General features: G+C 34.9%; 2 protein-coding genes across 2 annotated transcripts; both read right to left on the reverse strand.

Moving 5' to 3' along the window:
* Nucleotides 1–5,260: 5,260 nt before the first annotated feature.
* Nucleotides 5,261–6,203, reverse strand: LOC128182118 (protein PML-like; the record flags this gene model as incomplete). Its single annotated transcript, XM_052850733.1, is given in 2 exon segments — nt 5,261–5,622; nt 5,625–6,203. Coding segments are annotated over 2 exon segments (633 nt in total), but the record flags the coding sequence as incomplete, so codon positions are not given.
* Nucleotides 6,204–6,237: 34 nt separating this feature from the next.
* LOC128182119 (uncharacterized) lies at nt 6,238–8,903 on the reverse strand. Its single transcript, XM_052850734.1, has 4 exons — nt 8,853–8,903; nt 6,820–6,994; nt 6,533–6,658; nt 6,238–6,434 (listed from the first exon to the last, which is right to left on the reverse strand). The coding sequence occupies exons 1-4, from the start codon at nt 8,901–8,903 to the stop codon at nt 6,247–6,249; spliced, it is 540 nt and encodes a 179-aa protein (XP_052706694.1). The 3' UTR covers nt 6,238–6,246.
* Nucleotides 8,904–18,533: the final 9,630 nt, after the last annotated feature.

Raw genomic sequence — 18,533 nt, forward strand, 5'->3', positions numbered from 1 at the left:
CGCCTACTATAAAAGTAAAGTTAAGTTACTTGTGTATTCGGAAAACAAGAAAACTTTGCAAATTATGCCATTTGATGCATGTTGTAGTTTCGGCATAACATTAACTTATTCCATAATACTGATAGTTCATATCACATGCCAATCATTTCTTTAAAAGGAATACTTTGTTTCTGTACTGTTTACCGACAACTTTACAATTACAGCGCCTTTGAACTTATGTATGCATATGGCACGGAATCCCGATCCCGATTCAGATAAACGTGTGCTAGCCTGGTTCCCTGAGCTACCCATTACGCACAGGAACCAGGCTAACTTATGCGCAGGTTGAATTTTCCCCATAGCATCCGGTTTAACCTCGCTTATATATTTTTTGAGTGGACCTCAGGGTCCACGCAAAAAATTCAATTGTCAAATGATGGATCATCGCTTCAAGGGTATATTACAACGTTTGTTACATGTAGTGATGCATCTCACCAGTCAAGTGAGATATTTACATGTACCTTTGAAAAAATAAATTCCTCTGGAAAAAATTTTTTCTAAGGGAAGTTTAGAATTTCCTACCGAAAAAAATTAAACCTTCTAATTAATTAAAATAAATATTCCGATTGGGTTTGAACAAATCTTCCATAGGATTGTAAAATCCGATAGAAAATGTTAAATTCCTATTTATAAATAACCTGTCCGAAATAAATACCTGTAGCAAATACTTTTTACCTTATAGAACTATAAATCCGGTCGGAACTTGTAAAATCCTACAAGATATTCAAAATATCCCGTAGAATAACTGTTTCTTCTATAGTAAATATTGTTTAATTAAAAAAGTCAATATCTTACATGTTCATGTTATGCGTAAAACATTAAAAACAGAAGTACTTTCTAGTAGCTGTAGATCTGTAGCTCCCGGTCCAAAAAAATCGAATGGACGACCTGGGATTTCGATGCCAGGTTGTCAATCCAATTATTTTTTCAGACCGGGAGCTACATACCTGAAGCTATAAACTCTCTAGCCAATGGTCTATCGTTTGGAGCATACAGATTTTAACGAAATTGTGTTTTAAGCGGGTGCAATTATGCTACCTTGACACTAGCCTGCATGTAATTGTACGTCACAGCGTTATTATTATAGTGTAAGAATGACCAGACCACAAACATCCAAATGGCCACTTCATCCATATAATATAATGTCAATCAGACGCAGGGACTCACAGCAAAAGCCAAGAAGCTATACCTTCGTTTGCAAGTATAATTTTTACATCGCCATAAAAACTCTGTGGGCACAAAGTCTCGCGTGACCGGGGCTTTAGAAAATTATATCGACCAGATTTGACGTCACAATTTAGCGCGTGGGTCTTATTCCGGAGAATGGTAGAGTAAATGCAATCCAAAACAAGATTTCGTGTATTCATGATACTTTTTATTGCCTTCAAAAAAAGGCATACATATTTTAACCCTTGCTATTGTTTTATAAATGTCATCAACGTCACAGCTAACAAAAAGCATTAATGTTGACATGTGTTTTCCTAGAACGACAGATTTATGATAATTTTTTCCAAAACATCAAGTGAGTAGCTTCATCCGCATTAAGATGACAGACTAAAAGAGAAGCGCTTAAAAGCAGCAAATGTCAGTAGCTGTTAAATACCATAATTTTAAAGTTGTCATTTTTCATCGACTTTTTTTGTGTTTTATTATACCCCCCGCAAACGAAGTTTGGGAGGTATATAGGAATCACCTTGTCCGTCCGTCCGTCTGTCTGTTCAATTCGTGTCCGGTCCATATCTTTCTTATGGAGAAACATTGGAAGTTCTTACTTCTCACAAAGATTGCTTATGACCTAAGGGTGTGTCATGACCTTGCCCCAAGGTCATTTGGGCAAGGTCAAGGTCACTGGCAGAAAAAGTGCAAAATTTGTGTGCATATCATTCTTAAGGAGAAACATTGGAAGTTCTTACTTCACTGAAAGATTGTTTATGACCTAAGGGTGTGTCATGACCTTGACCCAAGGTCATTTGGGCAATGTCAAGGTCACTGGCAGAAAAAGTGCAAAATTCGTGTCCGGTCGATATCTTTTTAATGGAGAAACATTGAAAGTTCTTACTTCACACAAAGATTCCTTATGACCTAAGGATGTGTCATTACCTTGACCTTAGGTCATTTGGGCAAGGTCAAGGTCACTGGCAGAAAAAGTGCAAAATTCGTGTCCAGTCCATATCTTTCTTATGGAGAAACCTTGGAAGTTCTTAATTCACATCAAGATTGCTTATAACCTGAGGGTGTGTCATGACCTTGACCCAAGGTCAATTGAAGAAGTTCAAGGTCATTGTTTAAAAAAAATCGGGCTCAGTATACCAATAATTCAAAATGTTTATATATTAAATGGCTGTTTGACATGTGGAATTTTGTTTGATTCGAGTCATGTTTGTTAACATTAGGATGCAAATGTCCTCATGCATTAACAGATAACTTTAACTAAAATGGAATTTAAAGAATAGAAATTACTTTGTGTACTCATATTAGCATTAGCAGTCTCAAAAAATAGAGCAGTTGTTATTTATAAAAAATGGACGGTGAAATAGATTCATCAAATATTTTCTATAATAGAAAGAATACGAGTTATGATTTTTTCTTAGCGGGGGGTATCAATTGTGAACTTGATCACAGTACCTCTAGTTTGAAACTGTCTTGCTTTGTTATTTTGTTTATTTTGGACCTGCTATGCAAGCATTCTTTAAAAATGACTGTTAGTTCGATTTTTCAGATTATAGTTATTTCCTTTTCCTTTAGACAAATTAGAATCAATACGCACACAAACAATGTCCTTCTAGTGGATATTGTTCAGTGACGTTTGACAGTATTTTTAACCGTAAGTCAACTTTAAAAAAAACATTTCCTATCATCTTGGTCAAGTTGGGCTCTTTTAACCCTTACAGTGCCACAGAAAATGTGTCGTGCAGTGACCGTTATTGGTTTATGATTTAGCTCGAGATTTTAACCAATTGTCTACGTCTAGGTCGTAAACACTGCACTTCATATTTTTGTCTTTTGTCCCCATCAAGCTTGCCTTGAATCTTACCCATACAGTGGCAGACTAGCAGTGGGTAAGAGGTGTGCAGTGCCGTTGGACAGATTACATATATAGCAGCATATGGAATAGAGACAAAACAACTTTTAACCTTAACAGATTAGTTAATACGGGAATAAAATCTGAAAAAGAAACCAAAAGGACGCACGCCTAGAAAAGTAGGAAGGACATCGTTAGAAAAGAAAGAACCGACGGGTACACACGGACGTGAGACTTAGAGGGGGCTCAGTCAGCTACTGAAACATCATCTGCCAAATTTCATGGAGTCGGATCATTATTTTAAAACTTGTATATCTATTCCAAACAAATGTGCTCTGGATGTGGAATGAAATTTGTAAGAGATAATGAACAGAATAATTTAATAATGCGAAAGAACTGTAACAACGAGTCTATACTCTCTGAAGGAGTAGACAAGTGCAAATGGCCATTTGTATGTGTCCATCTTCAAAACAACAGTATTCAGAAAAAGGATAAGAATACAGTAAGAATATCTATTTATCGCAAAAGAAGCTATTAGGAGTCGTTATAAAGGAGAAAAAAGGACAAATTACCGTCAATTAAATTAACGAGCAAATAATCTTGTATCTTACTTGCATTATCTCTGGCTAGTTTCAAATTGTTAAATTATTTTAATATATTTATTCCAAGCAGGACAGATGTTTGTTAAGTAATAATTGATCTTCTTTGTAATTATTTTTCATTTATTTCTTTGTGCTTATTTGCATTTTAAGAGGTTTTTTTTCATTTAAAATTATTGTTGTCCTAATTATAGCATGCATAACCTTTCATTTTAGGAGTTTTTTTCTTTAAAAATTATTGTTGTCCTAATTGTAGCATGCATAAGCATAGGTATTTATTGAGTTGAATAATTAAAACTTTTTTTTCTGTTGAAGAAAATATTTCTAAAAGAAGAAATGAAATAGAATTAAGAGAAAATGAAGCAAAGACCTTGTTAAAATTTTGGCTAATATGCTGAAAAACTTGTCAGGTTGACTAGTCAAGTACATGTCTGCCTAAGAACTCTTATTCAACACAATAATTTGACCAGCATGTACAACATAAAAAAGATCAATTACTAATATTAGCCCCTTTAAAAATAAACTTGGACTATTGATGAAACATAGTGAAACTTTTTGTAATAAAATTGCAAAGAGAAGAAAATTGATAGCTTTGTTCGAGGAAAAAAATGCCTACTTTTATGATAACGAGTAATCAACTATGGAAATAGTAGATGGCTGAAGTGACCGAGCGATAGTCGAGTATTCGAATACTCGTTGACATCCCTAATTAAAAGTATAAGGGTGTAATGATGAAAAATTCAGGTATGGCAAAATACACTAAAATGGAGTTGAACAATATATAGTTAACAATTCTCGGTTTTCCTGAAGTTTGACCACATGATTTCTTTTCATATAACTTTATATACCTCTGTTTAGCTCTATTTCGATTAACAAAAAAAATGTTTATTGATAGTTCTTTAACTTAAGGTAGCTCCTGCCTTTTAAATTTATCTGAGAAATGCAAGTAAAATTGCTTTTAATCAACTAATAAACATCTCATGAAAAAGAAAAACACATAAAATGTTGATATAATTAGATTAATTTTACTGTAACAGTCCATCATATACGCATACCCCATATATTCAGTTGTACATCAATCACTGCTATAAGCATACCTTTACATTTTCATGTATAAAAAGTTTATAAATTAAAAACCACTATCCATAGTTTGCAGAATAATGCTCTTATATATCCTTATGACAAAAATTGTGTATTTTTACGGATGAGATGCAGTTACAGAACTTTTTTGACTATTTATACAACATACCCCCCTTAAAAAATCATCAAATCTGAACCAAAAAAAATACTTTCAAAACAATTTTTTTTTAAAATTTCCTCTGAGCCAAACATTTTAAATTATGTCTAAAAGAAAGACAGACATCTACTGAACACATTAAACAAATAAAACTTATCTATCATCGCAGTAAATTTTGAGCCATACCCAAAAAACTTTGGGTACCCTATACAACATCATACAGAAAAACATGAGTAAATCGCATATTTATGTCAAAACAGTCTTTACCTGCTCAAAATTCTCATTACAGCTGTAAAATACAGCATTAGAATAGATTATTTAACATATTAATGTACCTATCAAATTGCTAATGTCAAAGTTACACATGATAATAAAGTCAAATAGTGCGTACATGCCTCGTGTGACGACAGAAGTAAAGGTATTTTTAACTACAGAACTCACTTTAATTAACACAGTTTTGATGACACATGTAAAAATAGCATAAAACATGGGCTCAAATAATCAAAGCTGAACATAAATACCCGGTACATATTATCTGCCTAACATTTGGGCAACACATGAAACATGGCATGTCAGACATGGGGACTAGGTGTGCAATCATGTGTAACGTAATTGAAGGTCTAATATAGGCGTTATATAAATAGCTTCCTGATTTGTGTTAAGATTCAAAATTACAAATTTGAAAGATACTGCACAACTTTGCTAATAACAGCTTTTGATTTTGATATACTCTTGGTTTCTTAGAGTTTGGTATGTTCTCACAAAACACATTGTGAATCCCGTTCTGGGGATCTCGCTGGTGGATAACCTGCAGTTTTGCCATGGTTAACGAGAGGCTAACAAGTTTCTTCAATGTAACAGAAGAAATAACTTTGCCTTTTACAAGTGGATCCAAAGATTCCTTACAACTGTAATATGACAAATGAAATATGTCATCGCTAACACAGTGGGATTTCAGTTTCAGGTTAAACAGGTTCTGAAGAGAAGAAACATCTGCGATGGCATTGTGTGCTTCATAGGTTTCTCCTAACAGCTTCTGAACAAGATTCTGCTGCTTGTAGTTTCCAACATCAGCTTTAGGGAAGGCTTTTCTTGAAAGCTTCAAAGTATCAAGGTATCCAGTGACTGCAGTTTCAAAGGCTTTCAGAAGGTTGTATTTGGACAGCTGGTGTATCAGAACTGGTAAGTCAAAGTTCTGGATATTATGTCCGATCAAAATGGAATCAGGAAACTGTGAAAGGAACTGGAGAAACCTTTGAAGTCCGTCAGATGTTGGTAATGATTCTACAGCTTTTCCTTTGTGTTTTAAAACACCTCCAATAAAAGTAAGACCTGTTTTAATAAAACATTTAGAAATGATAAGTAAATACTTTGTAAGGGACAATCACAAAATTATTTCTGCTCACGATAAATTCTGTATACGAACCTGTTGCTTCAGATGCAGAAATACTGATGTTACAGCATGTTGGTTTCATGTATACATTAAAGCTCTCTGTTCCACAAACACATGCAATCTGGAGGATATCTGAAGTCCTGCCTACAGGTGAAGATAAGGCCTCAAATTTAAGAAAATTCATCGAAGGAAACCTTTACAAAATTGACAAAGGAAAAATGACAAGTCCATATTACACATACCTAGTCCAGTGGTTTCCAGATCAAAAACTATAAACTGACTTCTCTGCAGGCACAATGACTTTGGCATGCTGATGTCCTCCAAATCCACCGACTCCTCCAATCCAATCTTTGAACTATATGTTGCACCTACATTTTTTATCAAATAAATTACTTTCACAAGAAGACAATTATATTTTCAGATTAACTTATTGCAATTGAATATAAAATTGTTAATCAAATAAATTACTTTCACAACAAGACACTTATATTTTCAGATTAACTTATTACAATTGGATATAAAATATTACCCTCTAATACAGACTGGGAAGCATCTTTTGTTGATCTTTCATTTTTCAATTCCAGGCGGCGCCGTTTAACACTTCTCTGAGCCTGTGCCAATCTTTGTCTTTTTAATTTCCTGGCTAACTTTGAAGTCCATTTTTCTGTAAACCTCCCAGGGGACAGCTGACATCGCCTATTCAGCTGAAATCAGCAAGGACTCCTACATTGCAAATACAAATGCAAATTTTTCAATTTCAATAATAAATTCCCTTATGTATATAGGCATATGCTCACGGATCAGTAACTTCTGGTTAATCAGTACACATGCTGAGAATTGTTAGATTCGAGAATTTCCTTTATTTCAAAAACATATCCAGTATGTGCTATGTCACCCTTTTCATATTGTTTAGAGATTCTTACCAAGCTCTACAATTCGGCGTCCACAACGCCACCCAAGTTCGTCAACGTCTTCACTTTTAACTTCTTCTTGCTGACTTACGACAGGTTGAATATCCAACGGGTTGTAGGCATGGTCGACGTAAGGAAATGGAATATCCGATATGGGGGCACTTCAACTTGGCTGAGAACTTTGATTTTCTCTAGCCTTCGTTAAATGTTTCAGTCGCTCTGCCTTTGTAAGTTTGCAAAACTTTCCGTTATGTCGCGCCATTATTTGGCACCACCGGATATTAAGCTTGCAGCGTAAAATTCGAACCGAAACATGTCAATCCGGAACAATATTCCGTATCAATATCGGTTTTGACCTTTATAACTATTTATGACGTAGAGATACCCGGGAATTACTTTAAATGGAAAATAAACTTTATTTTAAGTGTTGAAAATCTTATATGATATTCTAAAACAACGGTAAAATTGTTGGCCACTTTATTTCAGTCATGGAGGGAAATTTAACCATCATTTAAACACTTGACAGCAAAGCTGTAAACGAATTAACAGTATATACAAGGCTGTCTTTATTGATTTTCAGTTACGTTTGGTTTTGATTAGATCCGTTTAGCTGGTTTCGTTTTGTTGCGAACCCTAAAAAACTGAAACGAAAGTGAAATTTAAGAAAAATAAAAAACATCTTCAATTCCAACCGATTCCGACTGTAATTAAACAGATCCCGAACAAAATCATATAAAAGTATGAAATGAATGTGTCACAATCTTGCAAAATACAGGTTGTTTAACTGTTAAATGATTAAGCCATTTACTGACTTCATAATTCATATCAATTATTCAGAATAAACTGCAGTATTTTTGTAAAATTTCAATTCAAAAATAATTCTGATCGGGATTAGTTTCTTAGCTCACCTGAGCTGTAAATTGAAAGCTCAATAACTTTGTGTACGGCGTCCGTCTGTAAACTTTTTACATTTTAGACTTCTTCTCCAGAATCACTGGGCCAATTTCATCCTAATTTGGCATAAAGCATCATTAGATAAAGGGGATTCAAGTTTTTAAAATTATGGGCCACGCTCTATTTCAAGGTGAGATAATTAGAATTAATTGAAAATTTGTTGATATTTCTCGAGCATTTTCTCAAAAACATTTAGCAAGAAAAGCTGAAACTTGTGTGGAAGCATCCTCAGATAAAGTAGATGAACGTTTGTTCAAATCATGGTCCCCGGGGGTAATGTGTTAATCTTTTAAAATCTTCTTTTCAAAGATTATTGGATCAGAAAAGCTAAAATTTGTGTGGAAGCATCCTTAGATAGTGTAGATTCAAGTTTGTTCATAATATTGTCTCTGGGGGTAAGTTAGGACCACAATGGGGGGTCTAAGTTTTACATAAGAATATAAGAGTAAATCTTTAAAAATCTTCTCTGAAATCAATTAACCAGGAAAGCTGTAACTTGTGTAAAAGCATCCTCAGGTAGTGAGGATTCAAATTTGTGAAAATCAAGACCCCCCCCCCCCCCCGAGGTAGGGTGGGCCCAAAATTGGGGGCAAAGGGCCCAAAATTGAAAGCAAAGGCTGAATATGGAGAAATACCCTGTCTATAACACCAGCTTTTGTCTTGCCTGATACATCCTATCTGTCGAGGCTCGTCTTACCTGCTTGATTCGAAGAAAACTTCTCTTACTGGATGCTGACTTATTTTCCATGCTACCAGATTTAAAGACGTGAGATTGGCATGCCTTTTTGACCTTTCTTTTATGTCAGCATGTAATTCACGATTGGAGTTTTTATTTTATTGAGCCCAGGATTGTTTCGCAGAGTGCGGAACAATTACTTGCAGCACACATGGTTTCTTCCGGCCTATCTGCAATACCTGAATTATAAATACCGGTGGGGGAAAGCACACACAAACATTCCTTTTATTTTCACTCTTAGTGCATATTTTGCCCAAGCTATCTAATCAGGAAAGGGAGAGCAAAACACAGGCAACTTCTTGTTCTCTATCGTTGCAAACAAGTCTACATTCGGGGTGGAAAATTTAAAGCTGAACACCGCTCGTAAATAGGCACTGGCCGCCATATTTTTCTCTCACTACCGTTATCCCTACAACCCATATATGAGCTGGAGACCTCTTAGCAGTTTTAAGTACTTTGCTGTAGAGGTCTCACCTGTGTGGACGTACATCTTGCCTCGTCGAGTTACTCGGTCGCGATGAAATTATTAAGTTTTACGCACTTTTACGCCAGGAGAATACAATCAATTAAACTGGACAAAATATAATTTACAAACAGAATATGCACATCAAATAAGATTAAATTGCATATTATATTCCAAAGACCACGAAAGGAATACTATACGTCGGCCACGAGTTTCATGTGTGCAATCGGGTGTAACGAAACTGAAGGGTTTATATACCAGGTGTGTGACGGTGCCTATTTACGAGAGGTGTTCAGCTTTAAGGCAAATCCTGTTCATTAACTCCTGTTTTACGCTACATTAGGTTATCCGAACACCCTGTCGACCCCTTGACATATCATCTGCTTAAACATTCTTTCCCCCTGGTATGTGAGCAGCTCGGATCACTATGTTCCTGGGTCCAATGAAATATCTCCAAAGCTAGGCAACATTGTCAAAAGGACTTCGTCACCTTTCTCTGATAAAATGACACCACTGTCGAGTTGTCGCATAGCAACAGAACTCTCTGCGCTAACTGAATAGCCCTATTTCCAACCAGTTTATTTGATAACTGCTCTCCTGGAAACTCTAGCTGCCTGAAATCTGAAAATCGTTCAGATTGGCTCTCCAGTCATGTGAAGAAGCATCTGTCCAAAAGGTCACAATGCGTGACTGGTTCTCGAGTAAGGACATACCCCGAAAATCGTTTCCGGTCGTTTCCATCATTCCAAGTGTTGAAGTAATGTTTTTCTCACCAATAAAGATTCCGTTAAACTCTCTTTGTGTTTGCGCCACAATGACAACAGGTAAAACTGTATTGGGCGCATATGTAATCTGGCCAAAAGGGTCAAATCGACTGAAGCCATCAACCCAAGAGTAGTAAACTTTTCTGAGCTACATACTACTTGTTTCTGATATTATAGAAGTCTCTTCTACATTTTCTTGTCCCTCTCCTCTGAAAGAAAATCATGGCATCTTCCCGAGTTGAACACTAACCCCAAATAAAGTACTATTAGTTTTGAGTTCATGTTCGACTTCTAAACGTTGACAATTGGACCTGAATTCTTAAACATTTGATGAACTTCGTCCAACTGTCTCATCTGTTATGTCCTATCTTAACTCTTGATCATCCAAATACATGAATACTTGAATCTCCTTCTTTTTGAGGCAACGTCCGATAATTGCCATCAGTTAGATAAAAATTCTTGACTAACCCAAATTGCATTTCTTTGAATTGGAAATGCTGACCCTGCCAGAGAAATCTCAGTAACCTTTGGCGTGCAGAACACATAGCGTAGTGAATGTAATTATCCTTTAGATGTAGAGACACTGACTAGTCTCTAGAATATATGGATTGCATTATACTTAATGTCTCTTTTGTGAAATGTGGCACATCAAGGTAAGTATTCAGTACTCTGAGGTTCATTTTAAAATTTATTCGAAATCCTTTATCGTTCTTGTGAACTAGAAAGAAAGTGCCGTAAATTCCCTGACCTATTTTGGTCTGACGGGACTGGCTCTACAACGTAAGCTATAAAATAATAAGCTTTGAAACTTTTATGATATAAATGGTTCTTCATCGAAACCACTATAGTTGTAGTTCTTGTTCCGCTGTCTGCCGGCAAGCTTTTGAACTCCTTCCTGGATTATCTTGAGAGCCCAATTGTCGTTGGTAATTATTTTACAACTGTCTAAAAACTTCACTAATCTTACCCCTACCTGTGGAGATGCTGATGCCTTAACAAACCTGTCTTGTCTGCAAGGCGTTTGTGCCAAAGGTTCTACCACTAGCACTTGGGGGACGGAAACCATTACTGATTACTATCAGATTTCTCTAAAGACGCAGCGGTTTTTGCTGATAATTTTCTTCTCGAAGCTCCTGTTATCAGTTCCTTTAATTTACTATGAGGAACTCTAGATGCACTCGGTTCACTTCCTCTTCCATCACTTTGAGTAGACTGATAATACGTCCGTATCTTAGATCACTATCCTTATCCCTTAAATGTTAGGTATCTTTTGCATCTGTTATGTTTCTGCACTTGTGTACATTATAATTACCCTAAAGTACTTCCTGAGACACATATCGGAACTGTTTGTTGACAAAGTTTGTAACCTAGACTTAGTAGCCTTATTTTTAAAGACTAAGTCTTGCAAATGCAAACTTCGTCTTTCTGCTATAGCCGTTGCAATGACCCTAGACATTAGCAATTGAACAAAACAACTGCACAAGAGCTTGTAAAGCTTTAATTTTATCATCGTCCAAATGAACTGTATTCAAATAAGACGTGATCATAGACACATAGGAGTCTTGCACTTATATATATCTTATGAAATTCTGAGTTTCAAGCAGTATAGTTTTTGTAACTAATTCCAAAACAACCTTCTGTATTTCCAGCCGACCCTTTACTAGATGGACACTTGCAATTTGTAATGCTCTCTTCGATATTAAAGTCCAGACTATGCACTTTGAAAGCACGGAATTTGTCTCTTGATTGCCATTCTTTGTAAAGATTCATGAAGGTTTTAATGGACGATCACTCCAAAAATGCTTTAATCTTATTCGAGACTTTGTTACATTGAAAATGTTTAGAGAAAAACGAGGCATACTTTTGTTCTGGCTTATCAGCCTCTATGGAAATTTTCAATTCTAAAGCCAAATTAGTTATGAGATTCCTCCAAGAGCCTGTGCCTTCAGTAGATGCAGTAATAAACATTTCTCATTGTCCTATGAAGTAGAATCATCTATGGACTGATCATCATCCTCAACAAATTCATTGTCTCTGTTGCCTGTTTATTTGCACCTGCATAAACAGGCTCACCTGGGATCTTAGAGCTGAAATAGGTAACTGTGCTTGAACTATTTGGTTGAGCCATGAGCCTTAATCTTTTGTTAATGAAAGCATTGAAGGCTTGTTCCGATGAATTCATAACATTCGGTTGTCCACTCGGAGGTGCGTCCGAAAAAGGTGCATCTGCGTTTGAGCGCTCAGAGATGGCATTTGTGCAGAATTAATGGACACTTAAGCTGTTTGTTAGTTCCATTGTCCGCTTGGAGGTTAGTACTGGTCTTGTGATGCACATACTTAACCACTCGGAGGCTGTGAAGGACGAGTTTTGTCCCCTTTGCCGTTTTGAGACTGCGAGTACATCAAGGTTTAGATATAACTTATCTAATCTCGTATAAATTTTATCTTTAGTGTTGGTTGGCGATGAAGCTTCCACGGGCTTGGTAGTTTTTGTGTAGGGCTTGTCAACCATTATATTATGTGCGAACCATGTGGGCGATCCAGTCCAAGCTATACAGATATTGCTAGAAAAATCCTCAGCGCACAATCTATGACGAACAAAATCTGAAAACTAAACGTTCATACCCATCGTGTACATTTCTTATAGGTATCCATTTACACGATCGTAGGTCTACGTCAGAAAAAAACCTTAATTATAATCACCACGCTGCAAAAAAAAACCCCCAAAAACCAAAACGCCAAATATAGCGGTGCTCGAACAAAAAAGTGACCTTGGTATTGAGCGAAAGTATTGAAGAGTTACAAGTAGGGGAAGTTAACTCTTTTTTTAATGTTCGAGCATGATCGAAGGGCCCGGGAACATTGCAATTAGTTGATGCAGGTAGGTATAGGTAATGAAATAAACTGGATTTGTAGTTTTCGAGAAGGAATTAAGAATGTAAAATAGTAAACTCACGATGGCGCAAGGCGGCGGACTAAGGTGACATAAGATTTCTTATTAGGCAAATAATTAAGCACTTTCGAACGCCAATTTACGCCCCAGTTATACGACAGGAAAGAAAAAATAGCCAGGGACAAGTGCAATAAAGTTATTTCAGTTTGAAATATTGGAATCATGTCATCTGTTTGAAACCTTAGAATTGCGAGCTTGTGGATAACCTAAATATACGTCAGTTGTCAGATTTGAAATAGGTTGTTGAATGATTAATCTATGAAAACTATTTTTAATCATCTTGCATTGACGGAAGCAGCTGCTCTTCTTGAAAGATGAAATAAATGTTGTTTTTAAAAAAAAAAAATTACCAATGGAACAAGGTGGTCGGAAAGCTAATAAGAATTTCATTCATTTAGAGTCCTTTGAGCTCAAATAGCCTTTATAAATGAGAACGTTGAAATTCGTACGTTACGCAGAACTTTTTTCAATTTTTATGCAATATATGATTTTAAACTCCTTCTTTGGAATTATTACTACATTTTGTATTATGCCGTACGGTGATTGCGTTTGATTAACCATGTATCTTTCGTGATATGAGTTGTTACACGTATTTGCAAGTGCCACAACAATTCATATTATTTTGGCACTATTCCACGTTAGTTTGTTAGTTAACAAGTTATCTATTCTGCTTTTTAAATGAGTTAACAAATATCTGTTGTTGTTTTATTTGCATATATTCTACACAATATGCAAATACTATACATTATTAACACATTTTTTTTTTTTATCAAACAACCGATTTACAAGTATATTTTCATTACTTTTACAAATGCAGGTGTCCCTACAGATATCTAGTACCATTTTTGTGTGTATGTTAATTAATTAATGCTTGGCCAAAACTTGTAAATTGTAACTCAAATAAGAAGTAAATTGATGTGACTTAACTTCGAATTGGTTTTTTAGGAAACTTCCCCGAGTTGAGACGTTTCAACTTCATGCTCTGTTTGCAAGTGGTTATCTTTCAAATGAAAAAATACAACGCTTGACCCAATCTGGAACAAGCACACCTTGCTGTATGAAAATGTCTTCACATGGTGAACGTGGAATGATATGCAAACCATTGGACTCTTTGAAGCAAATACTGCACGTAGTTTTCCAACAGACATAACGGGAAGAGCGGTATTTGCATATGTAGAGGGATTTTACGTGAGGTTTCAAAATTATCATCATTCACCGAACGTTCAACTAAACACCTTTCAGTATTAACAGCTACATCTGTTGTATAAGGGTACGTACTTGATGCCGGGATGGCAAGGGGACGGAAACCCCGAACCCAATTTTTTCTATTCTTTTAAATTCTGTCGTGCATTTTTGACATATAATGTCGCCAATGTACATGTTCCTTTCGAAGAATTCACATCTATATTGCAATACTTCCGCACAATAGTAACATTGCTCATAGTTGTTTATAGAATGGCAAACGCAGCAGTTTTTGCCCGGCATTATTTTATTTTTCTACGTTACACCTGTCATGAGTTTCGCAAAGTGAATGACGAATGACTCTTGTCCTCAAACAAGAAGTTCTTACTTAGTTTCGCCGGTTAATTGCTCTTACATTTAATTAAGTATATACTTTTTACATTAATACCTTTAATCCAAAATGGAAATGTGCATATAAGGAAGAATATCGAAGTTAAATATACAAAATGTACAATTCGGCAAAAAAACCTCAACGGTATTTTTAAATTCCTTTTTAAAAAAAAAGAAAAAAGGATTAGTATGCCCACAGATTGAATCAAACCTGGAGCCGGTTGTATCAACGGTTCATTAAATTTAATGTGTTATTAAGCCTAATGAATCATTAAATTCTAAACAAATCATTACTTAATAAACACATTAAAGGTTGTTGTACAAAACCGTTATTAAAGGTTTGTTAGTTAATGCAGCAATAAAGTATTAATGAGTCATTAAAGCTTTCTTATTCTTTAAACATTACCCATAATGCTATGTTTGTCAACTTCCGGGGCGTCTGCTTTGTTTGTAAACATTCTGGCAAGATGACAGACGCCGACGTCCAAACAAAGGCATGTAGAAACAGGGGGGGGGGGGGGGTTGATACAAGTGAAATTCAACTACTTGCTGACTTGGTGGAATAAAATATCGGCATAATTAAAAGCATTTGTGTGTTTTTTTTTAATTGTTAAAAATATTTATTGCAGTTTGCATTCAATTATTTCATGTTTGGAATAAATATAGCCGTACATATATGTAGCATCTCGTTTCACGGTCCACTTACGATGTTGCTATTTATAAGTCTGGTATCCTTATGTTTAATTATTCTATCTTTTTTAATTTAAAAGATGAAAATTAATTAAATGGAAATCTTTCTAAATTCTAGGTACGATATCACTCAATAAATATATATCTATATAACAGTTATTTATAAAATTTTGGTTAACTATTAGAACTGCCTTACTGTAGTATTGTTATATTAAAACGGGGGAAAATTGACCAAAATCGTGACCTTACCCCTTCAATAAATTTCTATAAGTAGTAAAAGTAGTATTTAAAAAAAAAACGTAAAACTACATGCATTCAGAAATGACTATAAATAACAACAATATTGCATAAGTTAAAATTCTTATTATACCTAAGAAGCGGGAAAATATATCGCGATACAACACACGAAACAAGGATCAGTTTAATGTTCCTAAGTGCAGGTTAGATTTACTTAAAAAATCATTTGTACCCAATGCTGTCAATCAATGGAATTTACTAAATATAGAAGCCAGAACAGCCACCTCGATCAATTTGTTTTGCAAATATATGCCTAAAGTAACGAAACCCCTTATTTATTTTTCTTTTGGCAAACGCTGTATCAACATTATTCATACAAAGCTGAGACATAACTGTGTATTCAACTATGATCTTTGTAAACGTAATATTATAAATAATCCGTTGTGTTTATGTGGTAAAACAAAAGATATGTATCATTTCTTTTTTTCTTGTAAAAAATACTATAGAGCGAGAAACAACATGTTTGATCAATGGTTTATGTAAGATTTAGTCAATATTGAAACTAGTTACTTTTATATGGCAACAAAAACCTACCTTTACATATAAACAAAAGTATTTTTGCTTCTGTACAAAAGTTTATAGACGAATCTTTGAGATTTAAATAATATTTCTTTGTGTATATCTATATCATATTCTCTATTGTTCTATATTCATATGCATGACAACTATTGTTATATTTAAGGGGAGGAATTTGTAAGTTGTTAGAACTTGTTTCTCATCCTTTTGCAATAAAATATGTTCAAAACAAAACAAAATTCTTTCAAGTCTTCGGGCTTTATTGGATTTGATCGATCACGCTTCGACCAAAATTATCACCTCATAATACTCAAAGAATGCTTCCTTATTCCTTAATGAATTATATAACTGATAGGCTTAGTAAAAAACCGGCAAATCTTCGTTCTTAGCATCTGTCATTGTGATCATTTATACAAAGGTGGATAACTTTAAAAATTCGGCATCACTTTTTTTTTGTAAACAATATCAAAGTGTAAACAAAATCAAAGTGTAAATTGATAAAGACAAGTAGGAATATTTGAAAAAAGGCAGAGTTCCATTTTTTGTGTGATAAGTTAAACCAATATTCTTCAGTATCAGCAGTAGAAATTTCTATAGGATCCGCCACCAAAATGACGACAAATGTGACGTAATCAAGTTAAACAAAGGGTAGCTAGCCCTTGTTGTTGCTTGACAGAGGCTATTACAGTATACTTGTATGCAGAGGCTTAAGGCAAAGTTGAAGTAAGTTTATTTGTCAGTGATGTACCTGTAACTCTGTAGAGAGAGATTGGGATCTCTTGGTTTTGGGGCCGATGATTGGATCAATCATATCCACAATTTGCTTATGGATTCTTTACTGAACCGATATCTCCTCCGAATTCCCTCTTCACACATATTGTCGAGGGAAAAACGTTCCCGAAAAACTCTGTCGGCTCTTTTTCGTCCTAATTGATGAAACATCACGTTGACCGCCATTGTTACTTAGTGTCATTAAGCGTAATGAAGCCCCATTGGCATCATTAAAATGTGCGAATTTAATGAAGTTTTAAAATGAACCGATTCGTTCATTAAAACTTTGATACAACGGAAATTAATGACTCATTAAATATATGGAGTTTAATAATGCTTTAATAACCTATTAAATATTGATACAACCGGATCCAGGGCACTAAAGACATCCTGTGTGACACAGTCAGCTATTTAACCTGCTGATCTTTCCAGAACGTACACTTTTCGATATAAATATAGACCATTATGATAGAAATCATTTTCCAAAATGTTTGTAAGTTTTATGCAACATTCGAACCCAACAAAACCTATCAAAATATCTAGGATATTTGTAAGGGTAGGCTGGTCCTGAAGGATATCTAGGCCAAAACTCATGCAGAAATATACCACTTTACTGAGAAAATGCTGTTTAGCCAACTCTGAAAATTAATCGGAAAATGGCAAGAGCACTATGATAGGTTCAAAATCCAACCATGAAAGTAAGAAATATGTACGATAGAAAATAACACAAAAAAACTTTGATTTTCTAAAGTGATTTTTTCCGATAAAATTCATCTCCCCTAAGGGTCAATTCTTTTGCTATTCGTAATAGGTCCTTTAATCAAAAGTTAAGTTAGTGGTATCATATATTCTAGGACACTCTGTACCGGTGCCATATTTTGGGGATTATTTTTATAGTTCATTAAAACACATGTACATTATCCAAAGATATTGCTCTTTAGTCATAAGTCTGAATTTTAAAGCCTGTTTCAAATTTAATTCTAGGTCTAATTATTAAATAAAATTTTAAATATTCTTGCATCATTTTCAATCGCTTAAAAGTAGAAAACTACATGATGCCTCAAAAATTGAGGCTCATTTAGTCATTATACGTTTCTGAGAAGAAAAGCGGTTTTTGTTTAAAAAGCTTTAAGATAAGTTATTAAGGTAGCTGAACACAGTTTCGTATAAAATCCATGGGTTTTTCTCTGGGGAAAAGCATGATGGGTAAGGATTTTCCTGCTATTTTTATGCGGTATACATGAAAATTATTTCTTTAAATTCTCAGTTGCATAATATATAATATAGTGGATTATCTTTCGAATACATGAAAAAAGTATGTAGAAAATTTTTAAAAATTAATTTTGTGAGACTCTAAAATAAAGGGAGGTATCTCCAAAAACATCCGGATTTTACACATGCAGAATTTCATGATTTTGTTAGCGGGTAACGTAGCTCTTTAAAAAGCTGGCGAATGTACCCTGAAAATACTATGAAATGATGCCTAAGGACTTGTTCTTGAAAATGTACAGAAATTAAAATGGCTGATTTGGTTGTATTCTGCTTTTAGGGGGAGCCTAAATGCATGGGTGCACTGCATTTAGAGGCATCCTTTAGTCTATTTTCCGCATGTTTTG

Source organism: Crassostrea angulata, chromosome 4 (genome assembly GCF_025612915.1).
Source record: "Crassostrea angulata isolate pt1a10 chromosome 4, ASM2561291v2, whole genome shotgun sequence".
NCBI classification, from domain to species: domain Eukaryota; kingdom Metazoa; phylum Mollusca; class Bivalvia; order Ostreida; family Ostreidae; genus Magallana; species Magallana angulata.